The sequence below is a fragment of the Rhinolophus hipposideros genome (genome assembly GCF_964194185.1).
Source record: "Rhinolophus hipposideros genome assembly, chromosome: 10".
Lineage (NCBI taxonomy): Eukaryota > Metazoa > Chordata > Mammalia > Chiroptera > Rhinolophidae > Rhinolophus > Rhinolophus hipposideros.
Window position 1 is genome coordinate 48,794,322 of NC_138056.1, and position 16,425 is coordinate 48,810,746.

The window sequence follows — 16,425 nt, forward strand, 5'->3', positions numbered from 1 at the left end:
GGCCCAGGGTGGGTGCCACGGTCAATGGAGACAGAGGTCAGGTCTGGCTCTGCAAGAGCCGGCGTGGACGGAGGAAGAAGACTCTGGCATGGCAGCCACCCCATCTCATCTCACAGCCCTGCAGCACTGGCTATGGAGGACAGAGCCCGACACGAGTGCTTCACAGAGCTGAGACGTACTCCTAAGAGCCCTCTACTTGCCCCAGTTCATCTCATCCTCTCTAAGCTCTGCAAAGCAGGCAGGATAGTTGGAGAAAACCAGGGCTCAGAGAAGAGAAGTGACTCGCCCAAGGTCATAAAGGGCAAACATAATGGTGGAGCCAGAATTCATACCTAGCTCTGGGTGTCTCCAGTCCCCAACTGTGCCAAATCAACAAAGAGCAGGACATGTAATTATCCTTGTGGGACAGAGGAAATAGGCTCAGGAGGCCTTGCCCAAGGTCACACAGCAAGACACAGGCAGTGCCAAGGAGGCATCCTTGGTTTTCAGATTTAGAAAAGATTTCAGAGATCATCTTGCCTTTTCCTCGAAAGGTCCAATTAAGAAATGGAGAAACTGAGACCCAAAGAAGGGGACTGGCCTGGAAGCATGGACACAGGACTTGTACATGGTAAACTGGTACAAAAATGACAGAGAACCCAACAGAGGCTGTTGGGACATCTGGACATCCATTTGGTAAAACATATCATTAGACCCCTACCTCACACCCCCTACCAAGCTAAATGCCAGCGTCTCCCTGCCACACCGCGTTCTTCCAGGCATTCTACACATGTGTGCTGACCCTGGGATATAAATCAGTCCTGGACTCCACTCTGAGCCACCCTCACAGGTGACTGACCCGCCAATAGGCAGCTCCATGACTAGGAGCGAGTGTGACAAACAGGAATGCATGCATGGGCTGCTTAGAGCACACCGCTGGTTATGGGAGGACGGAAAGTCAAGAGGGCTTCCAGGAAGAGGGGATGCCTGCAACAGAGCTGAACAAAATGGGCTTGCTGGGATGACAAGGTTAAGGAGCCTTGATTCAGGCAGAGGGAGGGAACGAAAGGTGCAAAGGCGCAGAGCCAGGAAGGTTTTGTTTGGGGGACCTGGCTTCTTTTCTTATGGGCTTATAAAGGCTTTCTCTATGTAAGACTGCTAACTTTCATGTATAGTGTATATTTTTTCTTATTTCATCATTTGACTTTCATTTTACTTATCATGTTTTTTGCATAAAAATTTAAATTTTTACGCAGTCAAATCTATCTTTTCCTTTTCAGGTTTCGCCTTTGGTATCATGTTTAAGGAATGTGACCCAAGGTTATCTACCTAACTCATATTTTATACTGGTAATTTCCTGGCTTCATTGTTTACATTTAAATCTCTAACCCATCTATCTAGTATATCCATCTGTCTAGAGCTCCAAATGGATGTCTATGTGTGTGGAGAGAGGACTGAAAGTCTTATTACTAAAGCATTAAGATTAAAATTTCTTTTACTTTACATCTTCCCAAGTTGTTTGAATTTTCTCAACAAATGTGTGCTTCCTAAATAGAAAAGAAATTTAAGAATAGGAAAAAAAGCAACACATTTTAACCCAGCTGGGATTTATTTTGGTTTGAGGTAAGAGGCAGGGATCTAATTTTACTTTCACCAAATGGATCCTTCGGCTGGGCCCACACCACTTGTGATATTTGCAATAACTCCCACGTGCGTTTAGTACACAGCACGTTCTCAGATGTGTGTGGATTGTTTTTAGGTTGTCTGGTCTGCCTGGAGGCAGCCCTCTCCCCACGTGATGACTCTGCCTGGCACGGCCCCTTTGTCTGTCTAAGCTCTGGCTCGAGACACCCCTGTGGTCTTGGCTCTGTTTCGAGGTCCCTGAGTCTAACTGTGCCCTCAGTACCACACAGCCCTGCAGAGAATGGAGCGTGAAATTGAGGGGTACCTAACAGGCCTGCCCACCCGTGGACCAGATATCAGGCACCCAGTTCCTCTAATCACCAGCCTGTTTCACCCTCATCAAGTTCCAAATGGGAGGACCATTGCCCAGAAAAAGCCTAGGAAATGTCAGCTGGAAAGGGTGCAGGGAGCTCCTGGAAGGGAAGGATAGGCAGGTCCCAGCAGGAATTGCTTTGGCCCTGACACGGGAGATTTGGTGGAGGGGTGGTGTGAGGAGGTTTGAGATTATGACAGCATGAGGGCTGAACAGGCAAAGGGATTAGATCTCCAACCCAGCCAGCTCCTGACAGCCTAAGAGGCTGGATTTATTTTTCTGGGCTCCAGAGAGCAGGGCACTTAGGCGTCCGTCTGCCCTTCTTCTGCTGGGGGGCAGTCTGAGCCATCATCAGGCAGGAGAATGGAAGCAGGCCCAGCCTGTGAGTGGCACCGGCCCTCAGGGAGACCTGAGCAAGGTGCTGGAAGCCCTTAGGAGGATTACCCCAGAGCTCCTCAGAGGGCCCTGCCAAGGCCACATGGCGGAGGGCCACAGCCCCTGCTGATCCCCCCCACCAAGCTGTGCCATCGACACTACCTAAGCAGCTGCTCAAGGTGGCCACAAGTGTCATGAACGGGGCTTAGCCGCTTCCCCTGGAGCATGACTGGCCATGCCAGGTACCCTCAGCAACATTGAGAGAGGAGCTGGGGGTGTGTGTGGGGGTTTCTGAAGACCAGAGATGGCCTGGTTTTATTGCAGAGATAAATGCTCAGCTTTCTGCACAGCAGCAATCCCGGGCTCTGCCAGCCTCTCCTCTCTCTCTCATAGATGCCATGATATCATCTCCCGTTTTCTCATCCTCTTAGCACCCCTGTAAGGTTTAAAGGATAAAATGGGGTGTTATCATCCCCATTTCAGAAGTGAGAAAACTAAAGCTCAGAGGGCACCTCTCTGACATGTTGGGCCGCTTTTCCCCAAAGCACCAGAGATGGGAACAGCCATCCCTTCGCAAGTCTGTAGGGAGGATCATTTCCCCCCAAGGTTGGAGCGGCGGTCCCCTCTGGTATAGGACATGAGGCATGTTGCTATTCCTTAACTAACTGGACCCTTGGGGTGTGGATTTGTACCTCCATCTAACCCACGAGCAAGCTGAGGCCCAGAGAGGGTCTGGCCGTGCCTAAGGTCACACACTAAATCACTGGAGGAGGCAGGGTAGAGTTCAGACGGCAGCTCCCTCAGCCAGGAACGACTGAGTGCTTCTGGCCGACTCCAGTTACACCCTGGAGCCCATCCCAAAGGCTGCTTTATCCAGGGAGCCCACTTTGATTCCAAGTGAGGATCCACTTTTCCCTGCCCCAATCTCTGTCACAGGCATACATAGTGTTGATAGAACAGGGAGGTAGGGAGCCAGCTGGTAATCCTTCTGCCCCCTGGCAGAGCCCAACCCCAGCTCCAAGGATAGCCTGGGAGGTCCTGCAGCTGAATCAGCACCTTCTCCGCCAGCCACAGCCAGGGGAATCCGGCATGCACCTGCACTCACCTAACCCCTGAGACCTCCTTGGGGTCCTGTTCTACACACGACTGGCAACATGGCAGGCACATTCCCTACGGCTTCCCCACTCGCTCTTCAACTCACCACTCGGTCATCCCTCTGGTCCTTGCCTGAGCCCCTCCTGGGAGCCTGGCCCTGCCCTCGAAACAGAGTCCAGTGGAAGACACAGAAAGCCACAATCCACATGGGCAGCCCAGGCCCAAGGAGCTGCTAGAGCCCAGGGAGGGAGGGAAGAAGGGAAACAGGCCTGACTTTTTTGTTGGGGGGGGGCGGGGAATACTTCTTAGAGCAATAGACATTTGCAATTATCCCTGAGAAGGAGAGACAAGAGAGAAAGAGGATTCCAGGCAGAGGGGACAGTGCTGTGAAAGGGTGAGGTGATTCTGGGACGGCTTCAGGGGCTTGTGTGGAAGGGGGCAGAGGGGTGCTGATGGATTTCTGCACAGCAGGTGTCTTCCTGCTCCCATAATAAGATGCAGACAATTGGGGGCGGGGAGATTTATTCTGTCTGTATTTCACCCACCCTCACGGCACTATTCTTGGACTCCATTGAGACCACTTTCCCTCTCTCACTCACCACGGGGCACAGCATGGTTGCCATCTCCAGGAATGGCCTCACACAGCCAGGCTGGAAATCCTGGGATGTGGGAGCTTCATCAGAGACTCTCAATCTCTTACACAGTCAGACCTTCCAGGTGTCTCTAGAACCGCTCCCTCTGCTCCCTCCTGCATCTCCCTTCCCCAGGCTGAGGCCTCAGCCTTTCTCATCTGGCTCCCTGCCCTCCCCACCTCCCACACTGTGCATTCTCCATGATTTAACTGGAGTGGTCCTCGCACAGCCCAGGATGGAGGACAGGCTCCCACTGCCCAGGATAGAGGACAGGCTGCCCAGCACAGCTCCAGGCAACACCCTGCCCTCCTCACACCAGAGTCACACTGGGGTCGAACAGTTTTCAGTTCCTAAACACATGACCCTCTGTACACGCAGCTCCCTCTGCCTGGAGCACTTTCCCACTCTGGAGTGACAGGACTAACTCTCTCAGACACCAGCTCGGGCAAGCTTTGATGCCTGGGGTTCCCCCACCTCCACTCCCCCCCACTTGGCAGTGATCACCTGGGTGGTCTGGGTATGTTGGTCCTGTCTGATCCCCCACCCACCTGAAAGCTTCAAGGGAGGGGGACCAGGTTTGATACACACGTGACCCTCCCTGGGGCCAGAACAGATATGGAGACAGGTTTGTTGATTGGATAAGCAACCAGTGCATCCCAGACAAGCCTGGTATGGAAGAGGGGAGAGGGCGCAGGACCGGGGGTGCAACCAAGAGCAGGACAGGCTGTGTCTTCAGCTCCTCAGCTTGAAGCAGTCACTAACTCTTCCTGGAGCCCCATCTGTAAGACGGAGGGGGTCACACAGCTCAAGATGGCCTTCCAAAGGCAAACTACTCCAGAAGTGCAAGAAAGCTGGCTGGCACTGTCTCCTTCAGCGTCAGGCTGGGAAATTCTTCCAGGCATCTGACCTGTATCCCTCTTGCCACAGAGAAGTGGTTTTGACACTACTGCCTCCCACAGACGCACAGTCTTGGGGGGGGAGGGACTATGGGGACGGCCTGAGAACTGTCTTCTGTCCTACCCATCCTTAACTGGCAGTATTGGAGTAATGAGTCATAGAAAACCAATTAATTATCCCCAGTTATAAAAAGCTTTTGGTTCCCTTTCCTAGCTGTGGTGCGAGCAGGCCTCCTGCTGCTGCTGGGCTCTTCCACCCCCTGGGCTGGGGACAGGAGAATAGGTCATTTCACCTCTTGGTCTCCGATTTCCTTATTTGTCAAGTGTGTGTCTTGGGGGGAGGAGACAGTGTGAGCAAACTGTACTGCAGGGCCAGAAGCTCGTCAGGGAAACACGAGGAAACAGAGGGTCCCGAGTGTGACATTCAAGACCCTCCCTATCTTCTCCCACTAGTCCGGGTCCCATGCTCTTTCTCCTCCATCAGGCAGCTTCCCATGTCCTCCCCGGCCCTCCTTCCTTCTCCTTGTAAGCTCTCATGTAAAATCACCCAGACTCAAAACACACGAGCCCTCCTCCAGCTTTCTGAGGTTCTTGCTGCAAATCTCTCATGGAGTCCAGGTGTGCCATGGTGTTGAGCCTTGAGTTCTCCTTCCAGAAATGGGGCACAACAATTAAACATGCCCCAAAAGGGTGTTATAACAGTCAACAGGGCAATGCATGTAAGCCATATGCTCCCTGCATACAATACATACTCAAGTGGTAACTCTTAACTCTTACTCTCACACTTCATTTCCCAGCCTGCCAATGAGACGAAAACACTTCTGCGGCTCACCACCTGTCTCTCACCCCATTTCACAGAGGTTGGCTTCACAGAAGAACTTGACCGCAGGCTTCTCTGAGTTGGGAGATGCAGGGGGTCTCCCCCAAGAGGACCTGAGGAGAGGCAGTGCCTGGGTGGGGTGGGGGCCGGGAAAGAGGTCCTCAAAGGAGAAGGGGAAGGTGGGGATAAGAAGAGGCGCAGGCCCAGAGTTGGACTCCCTTGCCAGTCAGGGGCCTCTCCTCTATACCAGGCCCCATCGTCTCCCCTTTCCCAACCCAACCTGTGCTCCCGGAACTCACTCAGGGGCTTCAGGTTGTTCGGCAAAATTTGCAGAGCACCTTCTCTGAGCCAGCCCTCACTTTGAGACACCAGACAGCTGTTTCCTTCACTGTGTCAGGTCAGGGAGCCCAGCCCCCCATCTCAGGGGAGGAAGGGAGGGACGAGGGAGAGAAAAGAGAAGAGCAGAGAGAGTGCGAGAATGGGTGAGCAGACTGAGGCTGGAGCCCAGGAAGTGGGAAGGGAAGCAGGAGCAGAGGCAGTGACAGGGAAGAGGGAAGGAGGCTCAGCCTCAGCCGGAAGCCTGGGGTCACCTGAGGGGAGCTCAGCCCTTCCCGCAGAGGCCCTGCATCCAGAGCTGCTGCAAAACCCTCTCCCCTCTCCCAGTCAAGCTGGCGTGTGGCCTCCTGAGGCCCTTTCTGCTTTTGTCCCATACTTCGTACCCCAGACCTTGGCATTTGCAGAACCTGCACTGCTCAGGCTCCCAGTCATCTCAAAACCGGTCTCAGCGAACCACTTCCTCCACCCTGGGCCCTGTGCTGGCCACAGCCACGACCTATCACTTCCTGACTCTGCAGCCAATGACTGGCTGACCCTGAGCCCATCAGGGGATATACACCTGGGAGATATGTATGTCCTGGGAGCTACACCCTCCTCAAGCATCTACTCCAACGGCCACGGGGCTTCCTGCTTGGGAGCTCAGCCATCTCAGCCATCCTTATCTTCCTTCCTTGGCCTCAGCTGTCTTCCCACCCTCCAGCCACACCCCCACCATGAGTGTTTGGACCTACACCGCCAGACCAGAGCTCTGCCCCTCACCAGCTGTGTGACCACGGCCCAGTCACTGACTTCCTGGCTTCAGTTCCCTCACGTGAAATGGTGGCCACGACACCTAGCGCACGGGCTCGCTGGGAGAAATATGAACGGCAGTGTGTCAGTATTCAGCAAAGCGCCTGGTGCAAGACACAGGGGGTGCAGGTTGGCTGCTGAGCTTCTGACTTTCCCAACACAGGGAGGCCCTGCTACCTGCCCCAAATCTCTGGGGAGAATGGAGCTCAGCATAAAGCAGAGTGGCCAAGGACTTCTAAAGTCTTCGCCCAACCCCTCTTCCATTTCAGAGATGGAGATGCCAAGGGTTGGCAGTCAGGAATGACTGGTGTTAAGGACTAGTCACAGCTAGCACTGTGCTGGTCACTTCCTGTTGCTATGGCATGCCATCCGCCCAGCAGCTCCTTGAGAGGGGTGGAGACTATTTCACAGGTGAGACAGCTCAAAGTCAAGTAGGCACTGTGAATGAAACAGGGGCTGTAACAAATCGAACTAAAAGGAACCTCATAGGGTGATCCGATCACAAGTTCCTAACTGGGCAGGTCATGGTGGGTGGGGAGTCACATCCTAGGCCTGTAGCTTCTTTAGAAAAAGGCTTATCTTTGCCTTAAGCAAGCCCTGTCCACTGTTTCTGTGCATCTAGCTTAACACACCTTTGAAAAGCCTCTTTTCCGGACCCCTGGGAAGAGTAACCACCCTCGAGAGAGCACATAATCTATCCTGTAATCTAATCCCCACCGTGTGTTCTCCCACCTTCGTGTAATCTTTCCTCCTTAATTCCAAATGCATCAAAGAAGCTGCAAACCTGTTATTCTCCAGAGCATTTGAGATCTTGTTTCCTGGCACTGTCGTCAGTTAGGCTCAAATCAACTCTAACAAAAATTCTCTACAAGTTTGCACATTTCTTATGTCGACAGTACAAGGAGAAGAGGCACAACTGGGAATTGAGGTGTGTCTAACTCCAAATCTCCAGCCGGCATCACTGTGAGGGAGACCCTCTATGTACAGAGAGAAAAGGCTGTCCCAGGCAGGGCCGAGGCTGCTATCCCAGCTGTGCGGGGACCGGCCCTGTGGCCTTGGCCAGGCGCCAGCCTCTCCCTGGCCTCAGTGCGGCTCCTGGCCGCTGTGCTGAGAGTGGGGAGATGGCAATGCATGAGGCCGGAAGCTCACCAGGTGGCACCTGCTTCTCACCATGTGGGGATCGCCAATCCAGGCTCCTGACTCAGTCTAGCACTGTGTCCCTCACCATCACAGGCAGAGAAGGAGGGCACACAGGGGACACCCTTCCCCAACCTTCCCATCCAGACAGCCTTGTGATGCCTGTCCTCTGACCTTTAGCCGCCACTCCCACCCTTGGCATTCCTGCCCGTTTTGGGATGGGCTGAATTTGGAGGCTGGCTGCTTTGTACACACAAGGAGAGGAGAGGAAAGTTGTTTTTCAGGTAGCAAAGCTTTTAGATAAACACAATTTATCTCTCGCTCTCCATTCCCTCTTAAAGGAATTGGGTTCCTTCAGAGAAGAAACTAGATTCACTGGCTGATAGCACCCCAGGGATGAAGTGCAGCTCGGAGTCTGGCCTGCGGAGCTGAACACCGGAGGAGGCTTTCTTTATCTGGCTGAGCACCTGCTGCCAGCGCTGGCAGGCCTGTGGCTCAGGTGACTGAGCGCTGGTGCCAGGGCCTCGCCCTCCCAGCGCCTAGACCCACCTCCTCGCCCTTCTCTCCAGACACCCCACCTGCTTGCCTACCCGTCTAGACCTGCCAGCAAGCTGAGGACTTCTGTAGGCCTTGGAGTTTCTCTCCCGGAGCGCCCCTCCCTGCCCAGTCCCCACGCTGCCGGAGGAAAGTTAACAACTGGCTATATCCCATGATGCAATGGCCATACCTACCTACGCAGCGAGACTCAAGGATTGCCATGGGCCCATTTGACAGAGGGAGAACGGAAACCCAAAAGGGGCACTGACCGGTCCAGAGCCACACAGTAGGGGGACAGAGCTGACACCCCTCCCCCCCAGGCTCTGGGGCTCCCTGGGTTTTTTTAACCCAGTCCTAGGGGGGCTCACCGGTGTGGTGTCATCATGGGAGCGCTGGTAGCGTTTCCAGCGACAGCCGTAGATGCCTGTGAGGCAGGAGAGGCACAGCTGGGGCTCGTAGTACTGCAGGGGCTGGTGTCTCACCATGCTCGTGCCTGCGGCCCTGGCGCCCGGCCCTCAGGAGCCCATGGAGGCCCCAGGCTGGTCCTGTGGAAGGAAGCACAGGTCTATGAGGCGGGGGGACGGTGGGGGGGCAGTCCCACAGGAAAGGCCATGGTGGCCTCGGTCAGGGTGAGTCAGCCTCTGCAGAGCTCTGCATGGGTCCCAGTCCCACCCGGAGTCAGAGGCACATCCTTGCAGGTCTCCCAGGACAGTCCCCTGCCACCCACCCCTGCTCTACCCACAACCCCTCCTCCAGCTGCACTGGCTCAGCACACCGCTGCTGCTTTCCCTGCCCAGTGCTCTTCCCTGAGAACCCCCGGTGGTGCCCTCTGTCTCCTCTTCACCTCAGGTCTTTCCTCCAATGTCCTCGTGTCAACCAGACTTTCCCAAGTCCCCTTCTGTAAAACTGAAACTCCTTCCCACACTCTCTCAGCCATTCTCAGCTTTGTTTTCTCAATCATGTTCTCAAATGTAATTTACTTACTTTGTTTCTCCTCTGACTGCCCCACTACAATGTGAGTTTCATAAAGGGAAGGATTTTGTCTGTTTCATCCTCTGTTATATCTCCAGGAACTAAAACATGCCTAGCACATCGTAGACTTTCCAAATAAATGTTTTAAAATAAATGATCATAAAAGCTCACACGTAGTGAGCTCTTAAAATACTCCAGGCACTGCGTGAACACTTTATATTCATTGTTCCATCTCACTGTCACAACACCTGAAGTGGCAGGGACTGTGCCCGAAACCTATTTGATAATTGAACAAACTGAGGCTGAGAGAGAGAAGCGGGGCAGAGCCTGGCCTGTGGGCACACAGTTGGGAATCTGCTCTGGTGCCCCAACGTGTTCATTCCTTCATGCTCAGGGAAACCCAGCCCGGTGGGGCCCGTGGAAGAATGGCAGGTGTGTTTCGGCTTGTGATGCCACCAGGAACAACTGCTTGATGCCCTGGAGATACCTGCTGGGGCTCAGCCTCCTGGCGCCAGCAATGGCCAAGTGTGGCCCTAGGCTTGGACACCTCACACACCCTGATGTCAGGTATTATCTGATCCTCAACACCCACCACTGTTATTATTGCCCCATTTTACAGATGAGAAGCCTGGGGCTCAGAACTGCAAAATGATTTGCCCAAGGAGTCCAGACTCAACTCCTGGTCTGTGGGACTCCAGAAACTTGAAGCCATTTGTCCTGGATCAGATCCCGTCCGAGGCCCTGGAGACAACGTGAGCAGGACAGACATAGTGATTGTCTTAGGGCCCTCGTAGCACTACTGAGGGGCACGGCCAGCCCCTGACTAGCCACCAGGCACCGTTCCAGTGCTCCATGCACTAACTCTAACAACAACAGATGGGGGATCATTATTTTTTTATTGAGATATAATTCACACTTGGTAAAATTCACCCTTTTAAAGTGTACGATGCAGCACTTAGCATATTCAGTTTTCAGGATCGTCACAAAGTTGTGCAACCATCACCACTATCTAATTCCAAAGCTTTTTCAACATCCCAACAAAAAACTCCATACCATTAGCAGTCACTCCCCCACCTACCCTACTCCCACCCCCAGCCCCTGACAACCGGTCATCTACTTTCTGTCTCTATGGATGCGTCTCATCTGAACATTTCATATAAATGGAATCATATAATTCATGCCCTTTTGTGACTGGCTTCTTTTACTTAACATAATGTTTTCAAGGTTCGTCTATGTTGCAGCATGAATCAGTATTGCATTCCCTTTTAGGGCTGAATAATATACCATTGTACAGATATATCACTTTATCCATTCATCAGCTGATAGACATTTGGGTTTTTAACACTTTTTGGTTGTTACGAATAATGCTGCTGTGAACAAGTTTTTGTGTGAATGTATGTTTTCATTTCTCTTGGCTATATACTTTGGAACAGAATTGCTGGGTACGTGTGTGTAACTTTCTACAGAACTGCCACAGCCATTTTCCAAAGCAGCTCCACCATTTTACAGTCCCAGAGTGTTATCATTACCATCCCCATTTTACAGATGAGAAATCTGAAGCACAGAAAGGTTTAGCCACGTGCTGTAAGTCACACAGCAGAGCCAAGTGGTCTGGCTCCAGGGGCCTTGCTCTCACCCAGGGGTTGGCAAACTGTAACTTATGGGCCATATCTGGCCAGCCACCTATTTTTGTATAGCCCACAAGCTAAGAATGGTTTTCTACATTTCTAAATGATTTAGGGGGGGAAAAATCAAAACAAGAACACATTTCTGACACAGGAAAATTATATGAGAGTCAAATTTCCGTGTGTCCATAAATAAAGTTTCATTGTCAAAGGGTCAAACTCATTCAATTATATATTGTCTATGGCTGCTTTAACTGTCACTGCAGCGTTGTGTAGTTATGACAGAGCCCGTATGGCTCGCAAAGCCTAAAATACATACTGCCTGGCCCCTTCACAGGAAAGTTTGCTGACCCCTGCAGCCACAGGCCTATCATGGCTCATAAGTGCAGCGGAGGATGGAGAGTAGAGGGAGGCTCTGGGCATGTACTGTGGGCAGGGAGGGTCAGGGCACGCTTCCTGGAGGCAGCACTGAGCTGAGGCCTGTGGGATACGCTCCTCCGCTGCCTCTCTCTAAGTACCCGGGCTGTACCACAGGGGCGCACTGGGCCTCAGACCCACCCACGGCCTCCCCCCCTGGGCCTCACTCACAGCCTCTGCCTACCAGCCCCCTCCCCCTCCCCCACCAAACGCTGTCCTCAGCACAGGGATGACAGCCTTCGGTCTGAGCCGGGAGATGCATTAGGGCTTGCTGGGAACACGGACTGACTCGGTGCCTCCTAATGGCTGGGAACTGTCTGCTGTAGCCGCCCTGCCCAGGGCTCCCTGGGGACTGGAGTGGATCACGGTGCAGCTGCTAGGGATTCTCTGCGCCCAGCCCAGCCCAGGCCTTGGGGGGACAGTAAGGCATGGGGGTGCTGCTGGAGGCGTCTTAGCTCCCATGGGGTTGGGAGGACTGGGGAGCAGAAGGGGGACGCTCTCAGCTTTACTCAGCTAAATTGCACCCTCTGCACCCCATGACCTCCACTATCAGGGCAACCACCACATCTGCCCCCACCTCCCCAGGAAGGGAGGAGGCAGCTGGTACACAGAAAGAGGCCTGGATTCACTGTGTCAGCCACTGACTTGCTCTGTGCCTTCGGCCCTTCAGCTCTTCCCTGAGCCTTGCTTTCTGAATCTGAAAAATGGGGCAACAGCCTTTGCCTGGACTTCTATAGGAAACCGCATGCAGCGGGGCGGCGGGCCAGAGGGCACGTGGCTGCAATGACTGAGGTACAGCAGGTGAGCGTTCTGTGCACAGGAGCCCACACCCAGGTTCCCTGGCCCTCTCATTCCCTTCTCAGGACCCCCACCCCGGGGACTAGTTCCCATATGTCCTCTGCCCTCCCCTGCTCCCCCACCCCCACAAGTGAGCATTGCAACCCACTAAGGAATGGAAATTCCATTTCAGATCTGGAAAAGAGGGAAGTAGAACTGCCTGCACCAGGCCTCAGTCCAGGACTCTGCTGATTGCGGCTCTTGGAACGGCCTCACCCCAGATGAATTTGCACACTATTCATAACTTCAGGGGCATCTTTGGGAGGCAAACCTCTTTTCTTTCCTCTTCATGTTCTCCTGGGACCATCTCGTCTACTCCCACGGCTTCAGTTACCAGGCGCAGCCAAGGCCACCCAATCTCTACCTCTCCGTTGAGATAGCAGGCTCCTGGCTGTCTGGGGGTGGGAGTGGGGGTGGGGTGTCACCCAGCATGGCCAGCTGACCTTCTCACCACCCCCAAGCTGCTGCTAACATCTCTCAAAGCCCTTTTCTCACCATTCCCTTGGCCACTGCCCTGGGGGAGGGGGTCCGGGGCAGGGGTGGAGGGGGCACTGCCCACCAATCCAAGCTCTCACCTGCAGCCAGAGTGAGCTTTTTCACAGGCACATGACCGGATGTGGCCTTTCCAGCTCCTCCAGCCTCACCACTCCAGAACTTGTCCCTTCATTTGATTGACACTTCCTGACCCTTTGACCCTTAGCTCAGATGTTACCTCCTCCAGGGAGCCTCCCCTGGGCCCTGCGTTTGGTTAGAGTGCTCCCCGGCCTCCCAGAGCCCTGGGCATCCCTGACTCTTCCTGGGCCCCCTGTGTGAGTACTGTGGATATGTCCATCTCCCCCGTGGGCTGGCCTGAGTTATTCCCATGTCCCCAGTGGTCAGTACAGGGCAGCAGAGGAGGAAGCACGGGGGGCTTCCTGGACTATATATCCCAGGAGGCCTGGAAGTTCTGCTAACAGAGATGGGCTGTTCACTGGTCATTAGGACAAGCTTCCAGAGACCAGACTCTCCCTCTTCCCCCACTCCTCTTCCTGCCAGGCTAATGGCATTACTTAGGATCAATTGATTTATCCAAGCCACCTCCCAGGGCTGCTGATATCAACCAAGTTCCCAAGACTTCCCTGCCTGGAGCTCCTGCTGGCTCTGGGACAACAGGAATCCCCCACCACTGGGCCTGATGTTCGTTAGAGGGCCCCCCCTCAGCCCACAGTCCCGGTTTCTGTCTGAATTCCTGGTCCCTGCCCTGAACTTCCAAAGCCTCTGGTTTACACAGGGAAGGGCCTTCCAGGTGTCCGGCAATGAGATGCAGTGAGCACCCACTATGGAGCCTGCAGGGTCGTCTCCCACCCTGACATCCCAGGAAGGCACCCGACCCACTTCCCTGTTCTTCCTCCCTCCCGTGACCGCCAGGCTGCTAGGCCCTCACTGCCCCCAGATCCTGCTGCCTCTGGCCCCAAGTCCACCCCCTTTCCTGAGAAAGAATCTCAGGCCAGGGGTCAGGGCCTGAGTTCCAGCCTGTTTATCTCAACTGACTTGCTATGTGACTGCAGACAGGTCACTAGCTCTCTCTGAGCCTTACTTTATCCATCTGAGAAATGGGAAGTAGATGGAGTAACAGATAAAAGGACCCAAGGCTGCAATAAAAAGAAAGAAAATGGGGCGGCTGGTTTGCTCAGTGGTCAGAGCACAGTGCTCATAACACCAAGGTCGCCGGTTTGATTCCCACATGGGCCAGTGAGCTGCGCCCTCCACAACTAGATTGAAAACAAGGACTTGACATGGAGCTGATGGGTCCTGAAAAAACAGTGTTCCCCAATAAAAATTAAAAAAAAAAGAAATAAAAGACTCATACATGCTACAACATGAATCTTGAAAAACATTATAAGTGAGAGAAGGTAGTTACAGAAGGTGGTGTGGGGCTTGCTGGGCCCACACTGAGCATTGTACCTGTGTCATCTTCTGATGACAACCTTCCAAGTTGAGCTTGACAGGCTTCTGTTAAAGTATAGAAACATGGGTCCTCCAGGCAAATTGATGAACAAACTGTCGTCCATCCAGATAATGGAATATTATTCAATGAGAAAAGACATGCACTATCAAGCGCAAAAAAAAACATAAAGGGACCTTAAAAGCATATTGCTAAGTGACAGAAGCCAATATGAAAAGGCTACATACTGTATGATTCAACTCCATGTCATTCTGGAAAAGGCCAAACCATGGAAGCAGTGAAAAGGTCAGTGGTCGCCAGGGGTTAGGGGTGGGGAGCGCAGGGGATTTTTAGACAGTGGAACTATTCTGTACCATACTGTAATGACGAACACATCATCCTACATTTGTCAAACCCCATAGAATATACAACACAAAGAGTGAGCCCTAATGTAAACTAAGCACTTTAGTTAATAATATTGTATTAACGTTGGCCCATTAGTTGCAACAAACGTACCACCCTAATGTAAGATGTTAATAATGGGAAACTGTGGGGTGGAGGAGGGAGAACATATAGGAACTCTCTGTACTTTCTGATCGGTTTTTCTGTAAACCTAAAACTGTCCTTAAAAATGTGTTTAATTTAGATATCTATAACGATTGATGAATAGTTAAGCTGACCCAAGACATTAAGTGATTTGCCCAAGGCTAAACAGCTAATGGGGCAGAAGGATTTGAACCCAGGGCTGCCTAAACAGTCCTAAAACCGTTCCATAGTACCAGCCCCACCGGGGGGGGGGGGGGGGGTGTGCCCACGTTTCTGCCGCCTTCCATGTCTGTGCCAGCCACAACATCTGGGTCACTGCAAATTGCATGTCTAAGGGCCAAACTCAATATTTTGGTTGGCACCAGGGGAACAGGGGCATGGACTGGAGCCATGAACCCCGGAGAGAAAAAGGGAACCCCTCCCCACCCCACATCGGGCACAGGGCTCGGGTTGGCAGAGACCTGACCCTTCCCAGCAGCCTGCCAGGGCTCCAAGGAAGGAGGCAGGGCACACATATGGAGAAGGAACCACTCCCTTTCTTGGCTATGACTGCCCCCACTGGGGCCTCACCCCCAGCCCTGGGACCGACAGGCTGAGGCTGAGCTCAGCCACCAGTAGGCGGGCTGGTCTCCCCCAGCCTCTGGCCTCCCCCAGCCTCTGGCCTCCCCCAGCCTCTGGCCTCCCCCAGCCTCTGGCCTCCCCCAGCCTCTGGCCTCGGCTTTCCCGGCTGTACCACGGGAGGGTCTGAACACTACCAGATGATCTCCGAGGACCTTTCGGGCACTCAGCTTCTAGAACACTTCTCCCCCTGCTCTCTCCTCATTCCCAGGAGAAAAGCAGAGATGGGACAGCACAGGGAGGAGGGAAGGACCATCCACGGTCCTTGACTGGTCTGAGGGGAAGAGCTCCCTGCATTCCTAGGGGCCCTGAGCCTGCCACTGACTAGAGCAGTTAAAATAAGGATGAGAGCTGCAGGGAGGCCTGCGACAAGTTTAGAGGCCTCGTCACCCTCAGCCCCAGGCCAGGTGCCTCTACCATCTTTGACAGAGACCTAGGTACAGGAGTCACGGCCTGGGTAACTCACAGTGATGATGCCAAACTTCACTGAATGTAAGGCCTGCCCATCCTTCAGGCCTGCAAACTCCTCCTCCTGTCAGCTCAGGTGGCCCCTCCTCCAGGAAACCCTCCCTGCTTGTGTCAGGGTCTTCTGGACCCACAGCTCCTGTGCTTCCTTGGGTCCTAGCCCTGATCACTGCACAGCGACTTCCTGAGGAGAGTAGGATCTAAGTGGAATTCAGAAATAAGGGAGGTTTGTAGCCCAAAGGGAAGAAGGGGGCTCTAGGTGAAGGAATAGCACAGGGAAAGCATGGTGGCAGAGAGTAGGGAAACAGGGCTTCTCCCAGGGCCAAGGGTGTCCCCAGGTTCCATACAGCAAGTTAGCCCCTTGTGGGTTCCACCTGGTAGTGGTGGGAGGTGGGGGGTCTGCTGCCAACAGGGTCCTCCCGCTCTCTG

At 53.5% G+C, this 16,425-nt stretch overlaps 1 protein-coding gene across 10 annotated transcripts in view; it reads right to left on the reverse strand.

The window, feature by feature from the left end:
* Positions 1-16,425, reverse strand: part of GDPD5 (glycerophosphodiester phosphodiesterase domain containing 5) — an 87,380-nt gene that overhangs the window by 32,490 nt on the left and 38,465 nt on the right. For all 10 annotated transcript variants that reach the window (XR_013994243.1, XM_081063637.1, XM_081063635.1 and 7 more), the window contains one exon: positions 8,961-9,137. Coding sequence is in view for 9 of the 10 variants with exons in the window: in XM_081063637.1 (XP_080919763.1) it covers positions 8,961-9,077 (117 nt within the window). In the remaining variant the exon portion in view is untranslated. The remainder of the gene's footprint in view (positions 1-8,960; positions 9,138-16,425) is intronic.